Source organism: Prionailurus bengalensis, chromosome F2, assembly GCF_016509475.1.
Source record: "Prionailurus bengalensis isolate Pbe53 chromosome F2, Fcat_Pben_1.1_paternal_pri, whole genome shotgun sequence".
In the NCBI taxonomy this organism is placed as follows: Eukaryota; Metazoa; Chordata; class Mammalia; order Carnivora; family Felidae; genus Prionailurus; species Prionailurus bengalensis.
Window position 1 is genome coordinate 18,354,694 of NC_057353.1, and position 21,822 is coordinate 18,376,515.

Consider the following 21,822-nt stretch of genomic DNA (forward strand, 5'->3'; position numbering starts at 1 on the left):
CATAATGAAATTAAGAAGTATTTCTAGAATGACCTCTTATCTAAGACTTGTATTGTGCTTTATACAGCTCCAATGTATCTATAATATTTTTATACTAATATAATCTAGAATCATCTACTTTAGGGCAGAGTAGTGAAGGAAATGCCAGAATCAAATAAAAAACAGTCTGACTCTTAGAATTCTCTAAGGCCATGCAATCAAGCAATCTTTCTCCTCTTCCTCCCTTCCTTATTTTTTCTTTCTTTCTTTCTTTCTTTCTTGCTTTCTTGCTTTCTTGCTTTCTTCTTTCTTTCTTGTCCAGTGCTATTGTCTTTCAATGACTTCCACATCCAATTTGATTTATTACCTTACCTGGGCAAATACTAATATTGGAATGGTAGGGAAGCTACAATGATCTCTATAAGGAATACAAGTTATATACAATGTATATAGATATTGATATCTATAAGGGAACTCTCTTTTTGTAAAGAGACCACCTTGGATTCTCTGTCCAGGAGTTGTTATTCTCTAAGCCTGATCAAAGAAAACCTACTGTGCATGGTGCTTTGGCCTCTGAATGATAATAGACTCTAACCACACCAAGTTCATGCATATGAAATAAATTTAATGGCTGAGCCAGTTTACTACTTAGCCTTTTCTCACTATCTTCTTTTCTACCATCTCCTTTTTATTGGATGCTTCAACCTCATTAGTATTTCAGGAAAAAACTGGATCCTGTCCATCATTTTTGTTGTTGCTTCCCTTTTCCTGGCAGGCAGAGCTTAAAGTTTCAATTGAGGAAGCAGGGAGGGATACAACACATTCAGAGTTTATGAAAGACCTTATTTACCATCAAAGTGAAGGTTTCCAGATCCTCTGGCCCTGTTTTCTTATGCTCTTAGGTCTTTGATAAGGAAATAAGAACTCCTGCCAGGGCTACAGAAGACACTGAGAACTGCCTGGCAGAAGGCACTATATAGTGTTCTGAAGCTGTTCATTAATTACAAATGATGTTGAGGAGTAGACTGAGGAACAGAAGAATGAGCAGAAACTGTTAATATCATAATAATTTCTACATAGGCACTTCTGAGAGACATCTGAATCTGCACACTTGAATATTTTTCTGCTAGCTTCCTTGCACTTTTTTTGTTTCTGGCAAAGCATGCCTTGCAGTTTTCCTTTTAATACATCACTTATATTTGTAACACTCTCTTTCACTCAATTATAAATCCTTAGAATGGTGGCTCTCAAATATTACTGTGCCTAAGAATAATCTGAAGACCTTGTCAAGAGAATTTGGAGATTACACCTCTGAGATTCTCATTTAATAAATTTAGGATGGGGCCCAGAAATGTTTAACAAGACTTCAGTGTAATGGTCTGTGAACTACCTTGAGAAATATTTGCTTACAGATCAAGGTCTCTGGAATCCTCAGGCCCTAGTGCCTTGCAATACACACAGAGGCACTCAGTATGTGTTTATAGAATGGAGGCAAATGCTGTGGGTATTTAAAACTCCACTAGTGATTCAAACTCATTTTATCATTCTCAGAGGTGAGACTGAAGCTCTAATGGGTTGTAGACAGTCTATTTTTTTTTATAGGATAATTGCATCAACAGTTCTGAAATTGGGGGCCATTGGTAAGAAATGTTATTTTATCTAGGACAACAGCTGATGGAAAGCCTGATTTATTTGTTTACTTTTTACACGAGAGAAGGGTACAGACGTAAGGAGGAGGAAATGCATTCATTCCTTGCTGCCTGTAGCACAATGTAAAAAGCCTCAATCATGTTTGATTTCCCCATTCATCACTGGATGTGCGTTTCCTTTGTCTTCCGCTTGTTTCTTTTGTTTATTGTTTACTAGGGGTTGTGAGGTCTGCCCTTTAATGTCCCTTGTCCTTTGTTCTTTTGTCATAAGGTGTGAAGCCATTTACTTCTTTGTCCTTTGCTCACAGCCACCTCTAGTTAGCCATCCACAAAACAAAGGAAAATCATATCTTGCCCATCAGCTCCTCACACATCACTCAAAAGCTGTGCTCTTAATGAAAGATGAAAATGACCGTCCCTCTTTGCTCTTTGAGACACACAGTGAAACCATGTGCTGAAAAGGTGTGATCTGGCAAACTGGAAATTATTTTAATGTAAGTAATGTGGAAAGCATCTTCATTTTTCAGAGTTGGACTAATGCTTTCAACTATTGGAACAGATTAACAGGCTATTTTCTTGCATCCAAATGATTTGCTCTTCCATTTCTTTAAATGTTATTAGTGTGGACCGTTTCAAGTTCTGAGTAGGAAAGAATGACACCGAAAATTTAACGTGGTTATTATCGAGACAAAAATATACATGGATTGTTTTGCATGGAATTGTAAATACTCAGTGCTCATTAGCTCCTGACTCCGTTTCCAAGTGAGAAAAGGTAACAAGCATTAACCATCACAATCAGGACAGGCTCTGTGTTTCTCTCCCTTTGCAAATCCTAAGAATGTATCTGAATCCATATACATATCCATATCCATAGATACACATATCTATGTGTCTTTTGATAACTGTTCAATAATAGCTTTGTTCATTTAGTGACACTGTCTTAAATCATAGCAGCTCTTAGAAACAAAACAGGCACACATATTCTCGCCTGTGATTCAATTTACATACTATCTTGATATTGAAAAACAGTTATAGACATGCAAAGCATCTCCCTCCAAAGCACCACACTGCAGTGGTGAAGCTTATTGTATCTGGAGTTTATGGTTTGGGCCAGGCTGTCACTTTCCCATAGTGTCTTCATTTATTATGCTAATTGACTTTCCAAGTGCAGGCGGGAGGGTATCTGCCCTGTGAATTATTCTCAGTTGGGGGCTTTTAAAAGCAAACCTATTTTGTGCCTAAACAAAACCAAAAATCAATGTGTTTCTTTTCAAAGACGGGAGGGTCAATACCATGGTTGTTTTGTTCCCATCCAGTTATGTAACCGTGGGGACTTGTTTCTTTGCTTTCAGGATTTGTACAAAACATATTAAAGCTAAACAATAGGCGGGAGTCATAGGAGCAACCCTCGAGCTGTGTATTGCAGTACGTCCTCCTAGGTTTGGGAATCTCCAATTAGTTCCATCTCAAGTGCTGACTGTGTGTGTGTGTGTGTGTGTGTGTGTGTGTGTGTTTAGTTAGCTGGCACGCAACACACTTCCCCAGGGTTGTTTCCTTTTTCCTGAGATTTGGCGAAGGGTAAAGGGTCGGAGTCACATGGATACAAAGCATTTGATTAATGTCCAAGTCACCGCTGTGGCTGCCGGAGCCGCCTCCCCTCCAGCCCGGGCCGCGTGAGGCCGGAGCCGTGGGGCCGGGCGCGCAGGTCCCGGGCCGGCGCCCCCTCTCCCGGGAGTTGTCTCCTCAAAGCCTCGCGCCTCCCGCGCCGGAGTTCCAGCGGGCGCCCTCCCCTCTCCTACCACCCCAGACTCTCCCCAGCATGTAAAGTCGCCCGTACCTCCTCGGACTTCTCGGAGGCGCAGCAACTTTTCCTTTCTGGCCGCGCGGGGCCGGACACCAGCCGGCGCGCGGGGCAGCGCGCAGCGCAGCAGCCCCGCAGCCCCGCGTCCCGCCGCCCACCATGAGCGACGAGAGCCGCGGGGACGGCCGCGCGGAGAGCGCCAAGGACCTGGAGAAACAGCTTCGCCTGCGCGTGTGCGTGCTCAGCGAGCTGCAGAAGACCGAGCGGGACTATGTGGGCACGCTGGAGTTCCTGGTGTCGGTGAGTGTGTCCCCGCGCGGCGACGCGGGAGGCGGCGGGCGGCGCGGGGCGCGGACCCCGGGGAGGCGGCGGGAAGCGGGCGCGGCATTGTTTGCGGGGGTCGGGGCACGGGTCCCGGCATCGCGGGAACCACGAGCCCTCGCGCGGACGCCGCGCTCGTGGGCGCGAGGACCCCCGCGGCGATTGTTTCACGCCTGGACACGCGCTGAGTTCCTAGGGCCTTGGAGAGCCGCGGGTTTGAAAAGTTAGCTCCAGTGGGAGAACCTCTTGTGCAGGGAATCCCTGCTGCCCCATCTTTCCTCTTTCTTCTTTACCCCCGTCCCGGCCTGCATTGTGTTAACTCCCCCCGCCCAATTCTCTTCCTCCCCTGGGATTTTATTTTAAGGCTTTGGCTTGGTGATTCAAGTCAGTCTGCTACATTCAGGTACATTTAGTTAAAAAAATAACGAATCCTTGATTCTTTTGGAACTTGAGTTCGTTCTTCAGATTACATGGCAGCGAAGTCCCTTCAGTTATGATAATCTTTGAAACATGGGATTCTGGTGGGGGGTACAGAGAGAGCAGCGGGGTTATGATCTCTAGCAGCTGTTGGATATTAAAGCCACATGTGGTGCTCACCCCATTCTACCCCTACAGTCTTCTACCCCCATCCCCCACCCTGGGTTTAAATTTGCTCCCTGCTCGGCTCCTGGGTTCCCTGTTCACACGGAGCCCAGGAGAGCTGTATCATAAAACTTGTGTCAAATGGCTTCAAGATTTCATAGCACTGGCAGGAACTTTGTTTCAAAGTTTCAGCTTGTGGCATTGGAAGGCTGTTCTGGAAACGGTTCATTCATTTTAGAGCCAGAAGGGGCAAAATTGAGTGAAAGAAACTTTTGAGACATCACTCAAAAGTTGAATTTTCCTGTTCACTGTTGCAAAGACAAAGCATTTGAGGATTGGCTTCTCTCCACCCAGATGCCTGGGAGAGCATCATTTAAAGAGCCGAGAGACTTTAGCCTTTGCAGTCTCACTCAAATCTTCAAACCTTCTGCTCCTTTTACCTGCCTGTTCCATACCCGCCCTGGTCCCAAGGGAAGTGTTTCAAAGGCCAAACTTCCTGCTTAGGGTTTAGTAAGATGTAAACTTTCTGCTTATAATTATGGTAGAGGAATTTACTTCTTTGCTATAGCAAGGAGAGAACAGTATCTCAAGGGATGTACGATGCACAGGTTGACTTCTGTATGACTTCTCAAATTAAAATCAGTGTCCTTGAGCCCCCAGGGGCCACATTCTTTGGAAAGGCTGGATATGGGTAATCAGTGATAACTGGATTCCCATGCACTTCCATGAAGCAAAGTAAAAAAAAAAAAAGCATATTTTTAAGGAGGTGACTTTTTTTTTTTTACAAAGTTATTACAATATGATTGACTATATTCTCTATGCTGTACTTTTCCATGACTTACTTATTTTATAACTAGAAGTGTGTACCCCTTAATTCTCTTTACCTGTTTCACCTGTCCCCCCGACTTCCCTCCCCTCTGGCAATTACTAGATTGTTCTCTGTATTTATGACTCTATCCCTTTTTGCTGTTGTTTGTTTCCTTGTTTGTTTTCTTTTTGATTCCACTGTAAATGAAATTACACATTGTCTTTCTGTCTGACTTATTTCACTTAACATAATACTCTTTAGGTCTATGCATGTTGTCACAAATGGCCAGGTTTCTTTTTTCTTTTTCTTTTTTTTTTTTTTGGTGGCTGAGTAATATTCCATTGTGTATACCACATCTTCTATATCCATTCATCTATAGATGGACACAAGTTGCTTTCCTATCTTGTCTATTGTAAATAGCACTGCAACAAACATAAGTGTGCATATGTCTTTTTGAATTAGTGTTTTTGTTTTTCCTGGGCAAATACCCAAAAGTGGGCTTACTGGATTATATGGTACTTCTATTTTTAGTCTTTTGAAGAACTTCCATACTGTTTTCCATAGTGACTGCACCAATTTGCATTCCCACCGACAGTGCATGGGAGTTCTCTTTTCCCCAAGCCTTTGCCCTCCCTTTTAATTTCTTGTTTTTTGACAGTAGCCATTCTGACTAGTGTGAAGTGGAGAGTTGACTTTTAATAGCTTCAGATTTGCTTTTCATGAAACTTTATTGGTGACAAAGTCCTTTGGCTTTTGAAAAATCTTAGTCACTTCTTAAATTGCATTAGTCACTCCTTTTTGGAGGCATATGAAAAAAGTACTGTGCAGAGTCCTAATTTATAGAAACAGACAGCTAACCCAACCTATATTAAAAAAACCAATTTATTATTGATCTTTATTTATCATATCAGGTTTTCTTCTAATCTTAACACCTGATTATTAAAATTGAAAACTTACCGCTATATTGAGTTGGGTAAGAAGTTGTGGGAGGTATGAATAAATTGTATGTACCTATTTACAAGTCATTTAATAATTTCATTCTTCTTATTTCATTCGGAAATTAGGGACTCTTTCACTTTTATTTTTCTTTGTCCATTATTTGTGCACAAACATGCAGTGTTTGTGCACATACCTGTTCACACACACGCAAACACACTCAGTGGCCTGAATAGCATCCTAAACAAAAGTTTACCCTGACTTCCTTTTGGACAAAACCATCAAAACCTGAGATCTACTTATAATACACTTTTTAGATTTTCTTTTTTGAGTATTTCTTTTTTGAGTTTTATTTATAGCAACGCTAAATACCCATGTATTTTACTTGGTCACCTTCAGTTAATGTAGTCAATTTAGTTTTCATTTTAGCCTAACCTGATAATGTGCCAAGAATTTTAAAAATATTCCAACCCTTTGGCCTGGCAATTCCTCTTCTGGGAGTCCATCCTGAAGGACTGATAAGAAATGTAGATACGCAGGGGCACCTCAGTGGCTCAAGTCAGTTAAGCATCTGACTTTGGCTCAGGTCATGATCTCACTATTCTTAAGTTCAAGCCATGCATCTGGCTGCCTGTTGTCGGCATAGAACCCTCTGGCTTCCGACCTGCTGTCCTCCTCTCTCTCTGCCCCTCCCCTGCTCCTTGTCTCTTCTCTCTCTCTCTCAAAATAAATAAACTTAAAAAAAAAGAAATGCAGAAAATAATAAAAGTCATTAAAAATAGCTGTAGTATTAAATAAGTGCAGTGTTACGTTTGTTGAAAAAATTGATAGTGCATTTCTACATCAAATGTAAATATTTGTCAGATTAGTCATTGTTTTAGATTTCTGTCATTGTTTCAGCCATTAACATGGATGAAGGGTACTCTTATCTTTATTATGAAGAGATAGAAAGCATATTGTTAGTTTTACCAAGAACATATTTTTACTTACAGGTCCATAAATAATCAAACAAAATGATATTTTTTCCTCTTGGTTAAATGATCATATGAGCTGAAGGGGAAAATGTTTCTTACTCTATGAAAGTTTTATGCTTTTATACTTCTCTTGTACCTCTGATCCCTCTCTCTTCTCCTTTCCAGCTCTTTGCCTTTTTAACTTCTTAAGGAGAGAACAACTTTCCCCGCTCCCACCCTAGATAGCTGTCTCCTAGAGTGGCTCACTCCTTCCATGGACTCTCAGGTTTCTCTTGCTCCTTGGTAGCCCTTACATCCTTTTGCATTCCTGCAGGGCCTTCAGGGCTCCCTTCCTTCAGGAAACTTCCCTCCCCACCAGGCTAGAGGACTCACTGCTTTGTACCACTCTTCCCTGTAGTTACTTCTTGTCTCTCACCAAAGGGAAGCTTATGCATGTATTTGTTTACCTTTGTCTCATTCTACTAGAATGTAAACTTCTTGAGCACAGGCCCATATTTTACTTGTCTTTTTCCCTAGAATTTTGTGCAGTGCTTGTGACATTGCAGGTACTCAGTAAATACTTGCTGAATGACTGGATGAATGAATGAATCAATGACCCATCCTCTAACCTCCCACCCCATTCTTTTTTTAAAAATGTTTATTTATTTATTTGGAGAGAAAGAGAGAGAGAGAGCATGAGTGCACGAGACAGTGAAGGAAGGGACACAGAGAGAGAATCCCAAGCAGGCTCCACATTCAGCACAGAGCCTGACGCAGGGCTCGATCCCACGAACCACGAGATCCTGACCCGAGCCAAAATTGAGAGTTGGATGCTCTACTGACTGAGCCACCCAGGTGCCCCTCCCACCCCATTCTGAAGGACAGTTCATCATCCTTCAAATTCTCAGTTTTGTTTTTCTTTTATTTGGTTGGTATAGATAGTAGAAATTATTTAAATTTCACTCAGGCACATAGGAATTTATGTAACAAAAAGTTTTAAATTAAACATGTAGTACCTGCATTTAAAACAGAAACAGTGTTTAAATCAGGCATTGTGGTATTAAAGACTTTGTAACGCACCATTATGTCAATTCATTGTATTCTAAATTTTCAGTTGATATCCTGGGTAGGTTGCATTATCTGGATTAGTTATTTTTAGGTCATAGATAAAATGCAGGGAGTGCCCAAATTTGCTTGAATGCATGTTCTTGTTTTGCTTGGGAGATATAATTTTGTGCTTTATTAGAAGTAACACATTTTGTCAAAAGACGTGATTTTATGGACCTAATACCCAGTATTTAACGTTCCAAGCCTGGACAATAGTGGGTTGCAACTGGTTTCCTGTTTGCAGTCCTCCTAGGGCATACCAAGATCAGGATGGCTTCTTAGACCCATTCGAGTGGACAGGAAAAGGGCAGAGCAGGGCCGACTTCATGGGTGTGTATCCAGTGCAGTTTGCACTGGCTTCATGCTCCAGACGACCTGGAACTTGGTTCAATGCTCTGCTAGCACCATCTTGAAATCTGTGCTAGTTTTATCTTTGAACTTGTGTTTTACGAGTGAAGTCCACCGGGACCATGGAGTGTGAGTAGAGCAGATACAAGAAAGAAAAAAGCTTCATATTTCGGTACCTCTAGTAGCACTTTTTTCCTGGCTTTTGAGCAAAAGGCCTCATACTTTTACTTTACACTGGACCTGGAAAATCATGTAGATACACTTCACTATGGCATTGAGGCAGGATGGTGATACACGTTTTGTCTAAACTGGGATACTTCTTTTTTTTTTAATGTTTTATTTTTTATTTTTGAGAGAGAGCATAAGCAGGGGAGGGGCAGAGAGAGAGGGGCAAAGGATTCAAAGCAGGCTTTCTGCACTGACAGCAGCAAGCCTGACTAGGGGCCCGAACCCATGAACTGCAAGATCATGACCTGAGCTGATATTTGATGCTTAACTTGCTGAGCCACCCAGGGATCCCTAAACTGGGACACTTCTGAGAGTGAAAGGGAGTGGTTACTAATTACACTGGGAAACAGATATAAACCCGGATCGTCCCTGGCAAATCAGTGTGCAATGCTGTTCCACACTGTAGGCACATGAAGACAAAGACTTTGGGCTACATGTCTCATCATAAACAACAGATTTTGAAATGTTGTTACCTGGATAGGCTTTGACTTCAGATACCCCAGAATCTGAATCCTGTCTCTAATTTACTAGCTAACTTTGTGCAGGCTCCTAAACTTCTCAAGCACCATTTACTTCATCTGTTCAATGGGGAAACAATAACATTTCTCAAGGTTGCTTGAAGGATAGGATGTAAGCCTTGGGCTCTGCCCAGTCCCTGGCTCACAGGGGGCGGGTTCTATCAATAGATCTTCTGATGTTGTAGTTGTTACACAGAGCTACACACGCTGGTCATCGTTAGTGTATAATTTTTGCCTGCATGGTTTTCTCCTTTACACTTTCTCTCTCTCTCTCTCTGAGTCTCTTCTGTACTTCCTTCCCTTGTGATTCCTTTCTGTCCATGCAGTCCTTCTTCCCATGATATTCTTGTAAATCCTCCGTTGACTTAAGACTGTGAGGACACTTTGTATTCTATGTAACAACAACCATAGTATGGTGTTTTACAGTTGACAGTAAAAAATTGCATATTTATGATCTGATTTGGCTTAATATATAAGTCTCTTAGTTCTTTCGAATAGTGCCCCCTAGAGTTCCAGGGTTCTGTGGTTTGGCTTCAGGGGCCTTCACAGAGGGTGAGGGGGGAATGAATTATATGGCTTCAGACTCTCCACTCGGCCTTTCCTAGCATAACTGCACCTTCTTCTGATTTGTGCCTTTGCTAAAGCAGTTAGAAAAGCCACTTACCTGAGAGTAAACTCCCCAGAGAATAAGAATGGTGTATTTATTTCCTGGGTACAATTTTCTTGGCCTAAACATAGTGCTGTGTAAATAGCAGGTGCTCAAGGAAACAAACAGGCAAATAAAACAAAAGCAAACACCACAAAGTCCAAAAACAACTTCTTTCAGTTACGATCTAACTTTTCCAGGCAAGGATAAATTGATTCAACACATTATGCTTAGGCTTATGTTACAGGCTGAATTGTGTGACCCTCAAATTCATATGCTGCCATCCTACCCCTCAGTATACAGGTAATCACAGTGCCATGTGGGAGGGGCAGTGATAGGGTAAGAAGCAAAGTTGCGTGGGGGCGGGCATCAAGGGACTCCTTCAGTCTGGGGTCAGGGAAAGTTTAGGGAAAGAGGTGGTAGATGGCTTCTAAAGGATGAGGACAATGCCAGCTGCCTGGGAAGACAACTGCCCATGTGGAGAGAGCATCACGTTCCGTGTGACCCTGGTACGGCATTCTGGGTGTGCTGGCATGATGTCGTCTGGGGGATGCGGAAAATTCTTCGCTGATGGAGACTCAAAAGTTCTGCATGCTTTTTGAGTATTTTGGGGTATTGATAAGGGGATGGAGTAAGTTCAGTCCAGTTGGAGAAGGATTCTGTTTTTAACAATTCTGAATTTAACCAAAGGTAGTGGGAGGTCAAGCATTATGGGACACCTTCTCTCTTAGTAACAATAAACAAGATTGTGACAGCCAGAGTTGGCACTGGAAAGGCATATCCTGTGGGAAAAAGTTGCCGGGCCAAGATTTCCTGAATCCGTGTCTCTGAGTTTCACCTTGGGATTCCTTCCTCTTACACCCTATGCCTACCCCCTCACTGGTCCTCAGCATAAGCACACAGAGAAGACTTTTCCCTGCTTCTCTAAATCTGGGACGGGTTGTAATCTTCAAAACATTATTATTTACCAGGGAAGAGCACAGGTCAGTAATCCTAGAGTCAACATGAAACATAAACATAGTCTAGCTTGTAAAATAATAGATTTCTGCTTGTACCAAAGTGGTCTTTCTCTGAGGGTCTCAAGACTCTGATCTTTTTTTATCCTAAGCCCTCAGAGAGGTCTTAACTGAGCCCCCTGGCTGGGCACTAGTTAGGCTGATTTGGCAGATTTCTTTGTTTTCTAGCCACTAGTTTGAATGTGTATACATGAGGATGCCTCAGGAAGCTGCCCTTAATGTCTTGACTCTTGTAGTGAATATGTCATAGTTCATTCATAATTCTGATTTTTGGAGTTAATCATATGGCCAGAGCCACTCTTTTGTCTTATGGTTTCGTCTGCATAATGCTACCTTATTATGAAGCTGTTAATATAAGAAGAGTATCTATGGAGAGTAGCTTTGTTTCCCAGCAAGAGAATTCTGTCAGTGGGATTGAGGAATAAAGACTGGAATCTAGTTACGCATTAGGAGTTTCTGCCATTGCATTGGTCCAGGTAAGAAATGTGGAATGTCTGATCGAAGGTAGAAGAAGAAGATAAACAAAACAATAAAAACCAAACCACAGACAGACAAACACCCAACAACTCTGAGACGGTCTTGGGTAGAACCTTTGGTATTAGTGCTCATTCATAAGAAGTGGAGGTTTATGTGGAAGGGAGGAGACAGGGTGGGTGCTTTGGTCTGTAGTTTGAAGACGAGGTGGGTAGTGTCATTAACTGAGAAATGGAATGCAAGGGACAGAACAGCGTTGGGGGGCGGGGAGAAAAGTGAATTTCATTTTGGACCTGCCAAGCTGCAAATTCTGCTGATTTTTGAAGATAAGAATATGAAAGTTAAGAAAGAATTTGGGGCAAAAATTGGAGATCTAGCAATTAAATAATCATATCTGTTGAAACCATCAGGTGGATGAGATGCCATAAGGGAACAACTTGAGGAGGGGGCAAACATACAAACCAAGGGTAAAGGGTTGGAGAGCCAGCATTTAAAGGGTAGAGGAAGAAGTACGGTGCACTGGTGTCTAGGACTGAGACATCAAAGGTTGAAACAACCAGGAGAGAGGGATCTCTTGAAATCCAAGGAAGGATTTAGTTCCCAGAAGAAAGCATTCTTTAAAGTGTCAGAACTCGGGGCGCCTGGGTGGCTCAGTCGGTTAAGCGGCCGACTTCGGCTCAGGTCATGATCTCGCGGTCCGTGAGTTTAAGCCCTGTGTCGGGCTTTGTGCTGACAGCTCAGAGCCTAGAGCCTGTTTCAGATTCTGTCTCCCTCTCTCTGACCCTCCCCTGTTCATGCTCTGTCTCTCCCTGTCTCAAAAATAAATAAAAGGTTAAAAAAAAAGTCAAAAAAAAAGTGTCAGAACTCTTTACAGTTTTTTTCAAGTTTATTTATTTATTTTGAGAGAGGCAGAGAGAGCATGAACAGGAGAGGGGCCGAAAGTGAGGGAGAGAGAATCCCAAGCAGGTTCCGCACTGTCAGCACAGAGCCCAATGCAGGGCTGGAACTCAGAAAACTGTGAGATCATGACCTGAGCCGAAATTGACTTTGACGTTCAACCGACTGAGCCACCCAAGTGACCTACATTTGAGAAGTAGGTAGTGTGCAGACTGAAGAGGCCACTGGCTTTGACAATTAGAATGTCATTTGGGATTAGCTCCAGTAATGTGTATGACCAGAAGCCTAACTGAGAATGATCTGAGACATCAGTGAAAGCTGAGTTGGTGAAGACTGATGGAAAAACTACCCAGAGTTGGTGGTAAAGTGCAAGGGGAGAAATAGGTTAGTAACATAAGGGGATGATTTTGTCCAGGGATGTTTGAGGAAGATGAGCATAGCCAAGGGGAGGAGACAATGAAAAGGAAACAGAAGCAGCTACAACAGATCGTTGTGGAAGTCTGGTGCATCTTTCTGCAAACCATGGCAAGAACCCCCATGTCACTGAGAGATAAGGAAGAAACTTGGCAAAATTCACTGCTGTGAAACACCCACAGCAACACGTTTTTGCAGACTCTGACTCTAAAGAATGAGCCAGCTGTCTCTCGTATATTTTTGAAATTCTGCTGCTTCTCTAGTCTAGCGCTAGCAGAACTGCTGGGGTGGCCTTTGTACCTCCTTGTGAACACTCACCAGCCATGCTGGGACAGTGGGCTGAAGTGCACGTACAGAGCATGGGTTTAGGGAATCTGATGACCTGGGTTAAAGTTCTGGCACTGAAATTTACAAACTGTGTGACTTGGGGCAAATTGCATAGCCTCTTTATGCTTAGTTTCATATTTGGAAAACACATTCAGTGACATCTCACAGCCTGGCTTCAAGTTCAAAGCAGCTTCTATAGGTGAAGTCCTGATAGTAACAAGCATTTCTTCTCTCTTTTTTTTCCTCCCAAACTTCTACTTTATCTCTCTTTCCCTGTCTCTCCTACACCACAGACAGAGTCTGGCACTTTCTGAGGCCACCTAGCCTGCTCCTCAGCCCGTTGTCTTCCAGCCTTGAAACATGCAGGATGCTTTAATAGATAAAGAAAGGCCCTGAGGAAGCCAGAGGGGGCTTCAGGAATGCAGGGGAGGTGTGGCTTTGGGGAGTTGAGAGTCAGGTTGGGGGGGGGGGTAGGGGTTGGGGGTGAGGAAGGAAGGAAAGGATGTAGTTCCCAGGATTATTTTAGAGGTGAGGAAAGTTGGGAGTTTCTACCTCATGGCCTTTATTTCTCTATGAAATCGAACTATTGTTTTCTTTGTGTTCTGCTTTTGTTTTGTTGTTCGTTTTTGCTGAGCATAAAGGAACTATAAAGTCAGTGGTTAAGATTTGGAACATACCCTTTTGAGAATAGTAAGAGGAATTGAATTTAGGTATCTGAGGTTGGATGTTTGATCGTTTTTGTATAATCATTCTTTTAAGTGTACATTCTTAAGTGTAACATAAATTTAGAAGTCAGAGTACAGAAGCGGCATCTCATGACTTCTTATATTTATTATGACTAGGTTCAAATCTTGGAAATAATGACATAATCATTTTTTAAACCATGATACAAATTGTGTGGAACTTATATATTCTCACATTTAATGCCCACAGCCATTACTGTGCACACTTTTTAAAAAGAAACGATTTATCTGACAACATTTTGGTATCATTTCAGTTTTTCTTCGTACTTGTCTTTTAATAATATTCTGAGTGCTCTTTTACTATATACAGTACCTGGTTTATGTTTTAATGCCAAATAAAATTGTTATGTTTTGAGTACAATTTGACCTAAAAAATATATTTTTTTGTTTACGTGTATTCTTTTTTTTTTTTTAATTTTTTTTTTTTAACGTTTATTTATTTTTGGGACAGAGAGAGACAGAGCATGAACGGGGGAGGGGCAGAGAGAGAGGGAGACACAGAATCGGAAACAGGCTCCAGGCTCTGAGCCATCAGCCCAGAGCCTGACGCGGGGCTCGAACTCCCGGACCGCGAGATCGTGACCTGGCTGAAGTCGGACGCTTAACCGACTGCGCCACCCAGGCGCCCCACGTGTATTCTTTAAAAATCCTACTTATAACATTTACTTTCCATAATGAATTTTTATTCTGAACTTATTAAAATTTCATGAGCTATATTAAAACCAAGATTTCTTTGACTTATGACATTATATTTGCCTCAAACCATCAAAAATTCAGGAAAAACACCCCTTAGTAAGTGTTTCTTTACTTAAGAGTATGGTTGGGTCACTTTTCAAATGGTATTAAGTATAATCATTCAAATCCTGGTACATCTTATAAAAACTTTTTTTAAATTTTTTTTCCATTCTCATGAATGATTATTGCATTTTATCCAAGAAGTCAGTGATTATAATTTTAAGAAGTTCGGTACATTGAGATTGTGATTTTTAAACATTTCTAGTTAGTATAGATGACTTCAGGCATTGATTCCTTGAATAAACCTATGGTGTTCTAGGCTTGCCATATAGCTAAGCACGGTGTACAAAAAAGGACCTGTGTTGTTCAAGAATATCTAAGCCAAGGACATTATGTTCTGTCGTTAATGTGAAATGAGTATTTTCCTTTAAAAGGCAAGCCCTTCACTTGAAAAGGTTAAATGGTACAATACTTAAAGAATGACTGCAGCTGGTTAAATTTGGAATACTGATATAGAAATATTCTCTGGGTTAATAGCAAAAATACAGCAATATAGAATATGAACGAGTAAAATTTTTATTCATTTTAAAACTTTTGTTTCTCTGGGAGAGTCACATAAAGGTTGATGTCTGTGCTTGATTTTGCTTTGCTACTTTTGTTACTTTAATTATCTATGTAAATTGTCTTCTTGCCAGTAGAAGAGGCTTTATAGATGGTGTCACATTTTTAGTGATTGTACAAGAAATATTGATGTTTTCCTTTGATGCCTTCTAATGCCTCAGCTTGGCCTTGATTTCATGCTTCTTTGGATTCTAGTTTTTTTCTTACTTGAGACTATTGCCCCAAAGAAAGTAATCTTAGGATTCCAGAAATAATATCTTCCATTCCAAAGTTTTACTTCTGTCGGTAGCACTTGGGGAAGAGCTATGGAAAGACATTATATCACCCAAATGTTAGCTTCATACCCACATATTCCAAGATTGATTTAATAACTCATTATTTCCCCAGAGATGAAATTATGAAAACAAAGTGGATTTTCATTTTCTATGCTGTATATCTATCTATGTGTTGGACTTTGTATAACTTTAATGTATTTCTGTATGTTGTATAGAAATATTTTTGTATTCATATATTTATTCTGCCAAAAATTTTTGAATATTCTAAACACAACTTTATCCTAATTTTTCTTGTACCTCTTAATAATGAGACCCCTGGCAGAGACTTCTAATTGCTCCCAATGTCCAATATTCTTTTCTTCCATAGTGATAAAAGTTTTACCTCAAGGCATGATTGTCTAATTTAGGACTACATTTCTCAGCCTCCCTTACAGTTAAGTGTGGGCATATGAATAGGTTCTGGGCAGTGGGATGTGAGCAGAAGTGGCATGGGTAGATTCTAAGGTGTACCTTTATAATGAAGGAATATGTGCTCTCTTCCTTCTCCCTGTCTGGTATGAGGATGTGATGGCAGGTAATGAGGCAGCCATTTTGGACCGTGAAATGGAAGTCACATGTTGAGGATAACAGAACAAGAAAATAGAAACAGTCCATTTCTTTATTAAAGCAGTTTAACAGGTATCCTATCAAAAATGGCCCTGCAAGATAAATCAGTATTTACTTAACTCTGTCCTAGCATCTTTTTTGACATCTCACATTGTGCTTCAAATGTTTCATTGATTTATGCTAATTATTAATGAATTGGCAAACTTTAATATATTTTTGTCTTTGTCTTAACTGGATAATCTTAATATTTTAAATTTATTTTTAGTTTTTCTTTAATGAAAGCTCACCAGTGATTTCCCTAGACTGCTAAAACTACACTCTCTTTTGCTATTGGTAAACTTTCATTTTTTTTTTGTTAGAAAAAGAATAGTGTTGGGCTGCCTGGGTGGTTTAGTAGTAGAGCATCCAACTCTTGATTTTGGCTCAGGTCATGATCCCAGGGTCATGAGATAGAGCCCTGCGTCAGGCTTCGCACTGAGCACGGAGCCTGCTTAAGATTCTCTCTCTTTTTCTCTCTCTGTCTCTTTCTCCCTCTGTCCCTCTCCCCTGCACACGTGTGCACGCTCTCGCTCTCTTAAAATTTAAAAGAAAAAGAATGGTATTATTTTTAACCTATACTTATATATTTTTTCTGAAGACCAGAATTTGCATGTTTATTATGTTTATTTATGAGCATATTTGTTCAGCTGCTTTCACTGAAGCCAAACGACAGTAGTTTAAACAGCACTGTTTGTTTGTGAATAAGAAAGCCGTATGTAATCAACATGGCTTTTTTTGTGTGTGTTCTTGGAGCTCCTCTTGGAGCTCTGGTTATTTAATTTTTCAATGTGATTGCCTAACAGTGTTTCAGGGGAGTAAGCAGCTCAGCTCTGTCAGGCTATTCAGAGTCTCCCGTTCCTTCTATCTTACTGCTCCAGTATCCCCTAGGACCCATTAAATCAATGTCTGTAGGAGAGAGAGAGAGCCAGGCACCAGTGTTTTATACAGTTTCTCCAGGTGGTTCCAGTGTGCAGAAGGCTGGGGAACCAGTACACTAGGGTGTGCTGGACCATATGGTTAAGGCTGGCCTACAGACCCCTTTCACGTTCCAGCCCTAGGGGGACAGAGACGAATTCCACACTTTGCTTTCACTCTCATCCCCTTGACCAGAGTGTCATAACACGGCTGAACCAGCTGCAAGGGGGACTGGGAAACGTGCTACCTACTTGGGCAACCGGGTACTTGAGGTGTTCTGTGCTAAAATAAGGAAGTGGAAAAGATGGGCAAGGTGTATTTTTTTTGCCACACTTTGGGCCCCAGGGATACTTTGGGCTTGTGTTCTCAGAAAGTCATTTATATTAATACTTGGATTCCTTTACTGTAAGAACCTATTATACTCAGCATATAATTTGGGTTATTTCCCTCCAAAATAGCATATTCTGGTCCATCTAGAAATCTAATATTTATAGGAGCTACCTAAAAGGTTTTTTTTCTGACTTTTATATTTTTATTTTTATTTTTTATTTTTTGCCTTCAGTGCAGGAAGAGTGAAGATATGGCGATATGGAGATTTTGTGTAGTTTAAAAAATTTTTTTCTGAAGTCTCAAAAGAGACCCAGGAAAATATGGAAATCATTTAATATGTGCTTGTTGTGTGTCAGGCACTGCATATTCATGCATAACTCACAACCCACAACCCCTACAAGGTTTGTGTCATGGTAACACAATGTATTGTAACTTGCGGATACTCTAGTCAGTTCCTCAGTAGGAGGGTGAGGATTTTGAGTTGGCCCATTGTACAGCAGCTATTCTAACACCTTCTGCTGGTGATTCACTGGCCTGGGCATTTCTAGATCGTGGGAGCACTGTGATTAATCAGGCATCAGAAAACCAAGGCAGATGTTGGGATCAGGACGTAGAACACAGAAGCTAGAAGTCAGGAAGCAACAGTAGTTGGTTTTGGGCAAACCAACGAGAGAGAGCAAGGGAGCAACAAGAAGATCATGGTCAATCCAAGATAGGGGTCAGAGCCAGGCAAGCACTCAGCAGCCAACAGTTATCCAGAAGTCATGAGTTTCCAGCACAGAAATGAGAAAAGGCAATGAATCATTTAAATTTTTTTAAATGTTTATTTACTTTTGAGAGAGAAAAAGAGACAAAGCCAAGTGGGGGAGGGGCAGAGAGAGAGGGAGACACAGCATCTGAAATAGGCTCCAGACTATGAGCTGTCAGCACAGAGCCTCAAGCTGGGCTCGAACCCATGAACTGCAAGATCATGACCTGAGGTGAAGTCAGACTCTTAACCGACTGAGCCACCTAGGTGCCCCATCAATGAATCATTTAAAAATAGACAACCTTAGTTCTGTTGGTTATCTCTTAGAGTATATCATTGCTAAGACTATTTTCAGTGTAATTTAATTCCTCTTGGATTATTTTTGTATCTCTAAGTACTTATTTACTTACTACTTTATACCTGGTGAACTCTTGGTTTTATGTGTTAAATATTACTTCTATGTATCCTATATATGATTAGATCACTTTATGTTTGAAGCAAGGATTAAATGCGCAGATGCACACACATACACCTTTTGCTCTCCAAAATGTATGTATCGCTCTGCATTCAGTGGATATTGTATAATTTGCATTGATGTAATTTAAACACGAATGAGGTGAACCTTAGTTGAAATGATTGTTACCCCTGGGAGTGTTCTACTTGCCAGGACTTCTTTTGATAGAATAGATAAGGGAGAGTAACTGGCATTCTGGTAGTCGCAGGATGATCTTTGATAAATAAGCCATGTTCTATAGACATGGCCATTTTTCTCAGCTTCTAGCGAGGATAGTTAGCACAGCTGTATAATCTTAGAGTCCAAAAGGAATCATGCTATGGATAGATGAATATAGCTTTCAAGTAAAATATGAATTTGATGTTTCTCCTGCGTATTTTCAGTGAACTAATAATTCTCACATATAAATTGTATCTTCTCTGTATAGTGGAATTTTTTAAGATACCAAATATTCTTTGGGCTTTAAGGCTATTTTATATTAAAAAATTATATTATACTTAAGAATGACTTAATTATAGGGAATATAATGAGTTAGATGTCCAGAAATTTTGAAAGTTTAGTTGATACTTGAACAGAGACTTAATTTTAAACCTTCACCTTTCTATAGCTTAGTGTCTGGGTCAGATTCAACTTTAATGGCATCAGGAAAATACAAGTAAACCTGAATGAGAGGTCCACACAGTCAGCCAAGATATTTGAATAAAATTAAAAAAAAAGAAAAACTCTGCTAATTAGATTTAAAAGAAAATTGTAGCTTTACTATATGGTATCATACATTCTTTCTACAAACCATTTCTTTTCCAGCCTGTCAGAATTCAAAGTTCTAATTACTCTGTGATATTCTAGAATTTTCTTTAGTATTTAATATGTGCTAAGTAAAATTTGCAGTAATTCTGGAATAAATAAAGGCAGAATGAGACAATCTGTAAGCAAATATGTGACCGCAAAATGGAATCAGAGTGATTTTTCAGTTTACTTCAAAACCAACATATTTGTGAAAGACCTTACTTTTGACATAGTGCAATTTATATGTTAGGTCAATGTTAAAAAATACCTCTAATGTACCAACCTTACAATTTAGTCTTTCAGTAATTGTTTTCAAAAACATAGGGTCTAGATATTTTGATTGTTTATATTCCAGGGCAGATTCATTGAGCACATACTGTGTGCCAATCACTGTTCCAGGCTGGGAGGCTATATGCGGAAATTAAATATCCCTGTTTCATGGAGCTCCCTTTCTAAAATGGGAGACACAAGATAAATGAGTAAAATGTTTGGTGTATTAGTGAATTTAAATGGCAAGGAGAATGAATGAAGCAGATGGGGAATAAAATTCTGTGTGTGTTTTGTTTTGACATTTTATATAGGATGAAAAGACAGGAAGTCACTGTGTTCTGCAAGTTTCTAAGAATATTTGAAAATGCCTTTTTTTTTTTTTTACTCTTACCTTAATAGGCCTTATGCAAGAGGAAAGTGCTAATCAGGTCTCTTGTTCAACTCTTCAGTATAATTATAATTTAGAGGTGAAATTAAACCCAGGTATGCATAGCTAATAAAGTTAATGGAACAGATTAGCAATAGCTTAGTGACTCCAAGATTTAAGGCTTTAACCAGTCAATTCTTGAGCTGTCATTTTTCAGTACACTGACTTTAGGATAGTAGGCATATATATATTTTTTGGAAGTGCAGCAAACTAAAAATATTTGCTACCTCACTCTGTCACTGGTGTATGTTTATACCATTGAGGAGCTTATTTTACAGAGTGTTTGCCAATATGGTTTCACATCCCAGCAACATTGCGTCTCGTGGGGATTACAGCCAAGGTTAGAATCCACCATTGTGGGAACCAGCTATCTGAGTAGTGCACCACCTCAGAGAAGCTTCTGCTGAAAATGAAGTGTCCTTCAGCCCTGAGTGGACTGAAGCATTGAGCAAGGAGGGTGAGGGTGAGAGATTGGGGATCCTGAATGTGCAGCAGGTCCAAAGCCAGTTTTCTAAGTGCTACTTTAGATAATCCCAGATGAGTTAAAAGCTAAGGTATGGAATGCTTTCTTTCTCACGTTTCGCTCATTCAAGGTCTTTCCCTGAGAGGAAAAAAAGGAAGGGTAAGAGTGTATCTTGCAACCCCTCCCCACTTCTTGTTCTGATGGTATTATCTCCCTGACGGCCCTCTAGAAGTGACTCCCTTGAGAAGTGTGGACAGCTGGAGGCAGCTCCTTTGTGGCCTATAAAGTGTTATTGGGAGCCACGGCCAGAGACTGTGGGGGAGGGGAAGGGTCACTTCAGGACTGTGGAAAATACTCCCTTTCCCCTCAGCATCCTGGGGCCTTGTTTCTTGCCTCATTGTTAATAGAGTCTGGGAGCTCGGATTCTGGTGCTGAAATTTTTTTCAGGGTTGGTTCTATAAATTACATTTTTAAGCAGGCTTTTGTGGAGCTTCATTCTTTAGTTTACTGAATTTGTAGCACAAAGGAAGGGTAAGAGATTTATTACTTTCATCATTACCAACTTCAGTATAGAAATTGGTGAGTAATATAATTACATTAGACTTTTAAAAAGTGTACTGAAGGGAAGGGATTTAGCTGGCTGTATTTTTTGATAAGGTTACGTACTTTCCTCTTCCGTTTCGCTTTAGAGGCCATTCTATGGCTAACACATCATAAAAGTTAAAAGGAAGTGTAAACACAATTACCACAGAAAGTTGAAATCTTTTCCGTTCACTTCTTTATGCTGTTTGTGACTTGTCTGCCTGATTGTTTCAAAGTAAGGAAGAACTTATCTGTCATTATCAGTGGCACTGGTTTTGAGTGTGTTTGTGATTCTGACAATGCTGGGACAAAACCAGCCTTCATTGTACCACACTAACCACAAGAATGTGTACAGAATATATGCAGTGAGCTTTAAAGGCAAGCGCATTTGTCTAATGAGGTAATGTGAGATACGGTGCGAGGAGGGAAATCAGATACAGAATGAACATCCCTTTACCTCCGTGACAAAATGTTCAATGCCGTCAGTAGCTCTTACCTGGGGGCTTTGAGATTTCCTGCGCCTCTCTGCTCCGTTTCTGAGGATGCATCTAGTTCCAACCTCCCTGGAGGAGGTGCTGAGTGCCAGTGGTTGGTGTCAATCAAGTATGCGGTGAATGTGGGTGGGGCGATCCCTGGGAAGCAAGGCTGGGTTTAGAATTTGATCTAAGATAACATCTGGACATTTCGGAGGTCATGAAAGGAACTGGGGTCAAGGGTTACCACAGCAGAGGTCTGCAGTGTGTGTGACACAGAGCCCAGGGAGC

At 40.7% G+C, this 21,822-nt stretch overlaps 1 protein-coding gene across 1 annotated transcript in view; it reads left to right on the plus strand.

Annotated features, from left to right (window-relative positions):
* Positions 1-3,108: 3,108 nt before the first annotated feature.
* The window catches only part of PREX2 (phosphatidylinositol-3,4,5-trisphosphate dependent Rac exchange factor 2), a 295,413-nt gene continuing 276,699 nt past the window's right edge, over positions 3,109-21,822 (plus strand). Inside the window, 1 exon segment of the mRNA XM_043601163.1 lies at positions 3,109-3,729. Coding sequence (XP_043457098.1) covers positions 3,589-3,729 — 141 coding nt within the window. The 5' untranslated portion in view covers positions 3,109-3,588.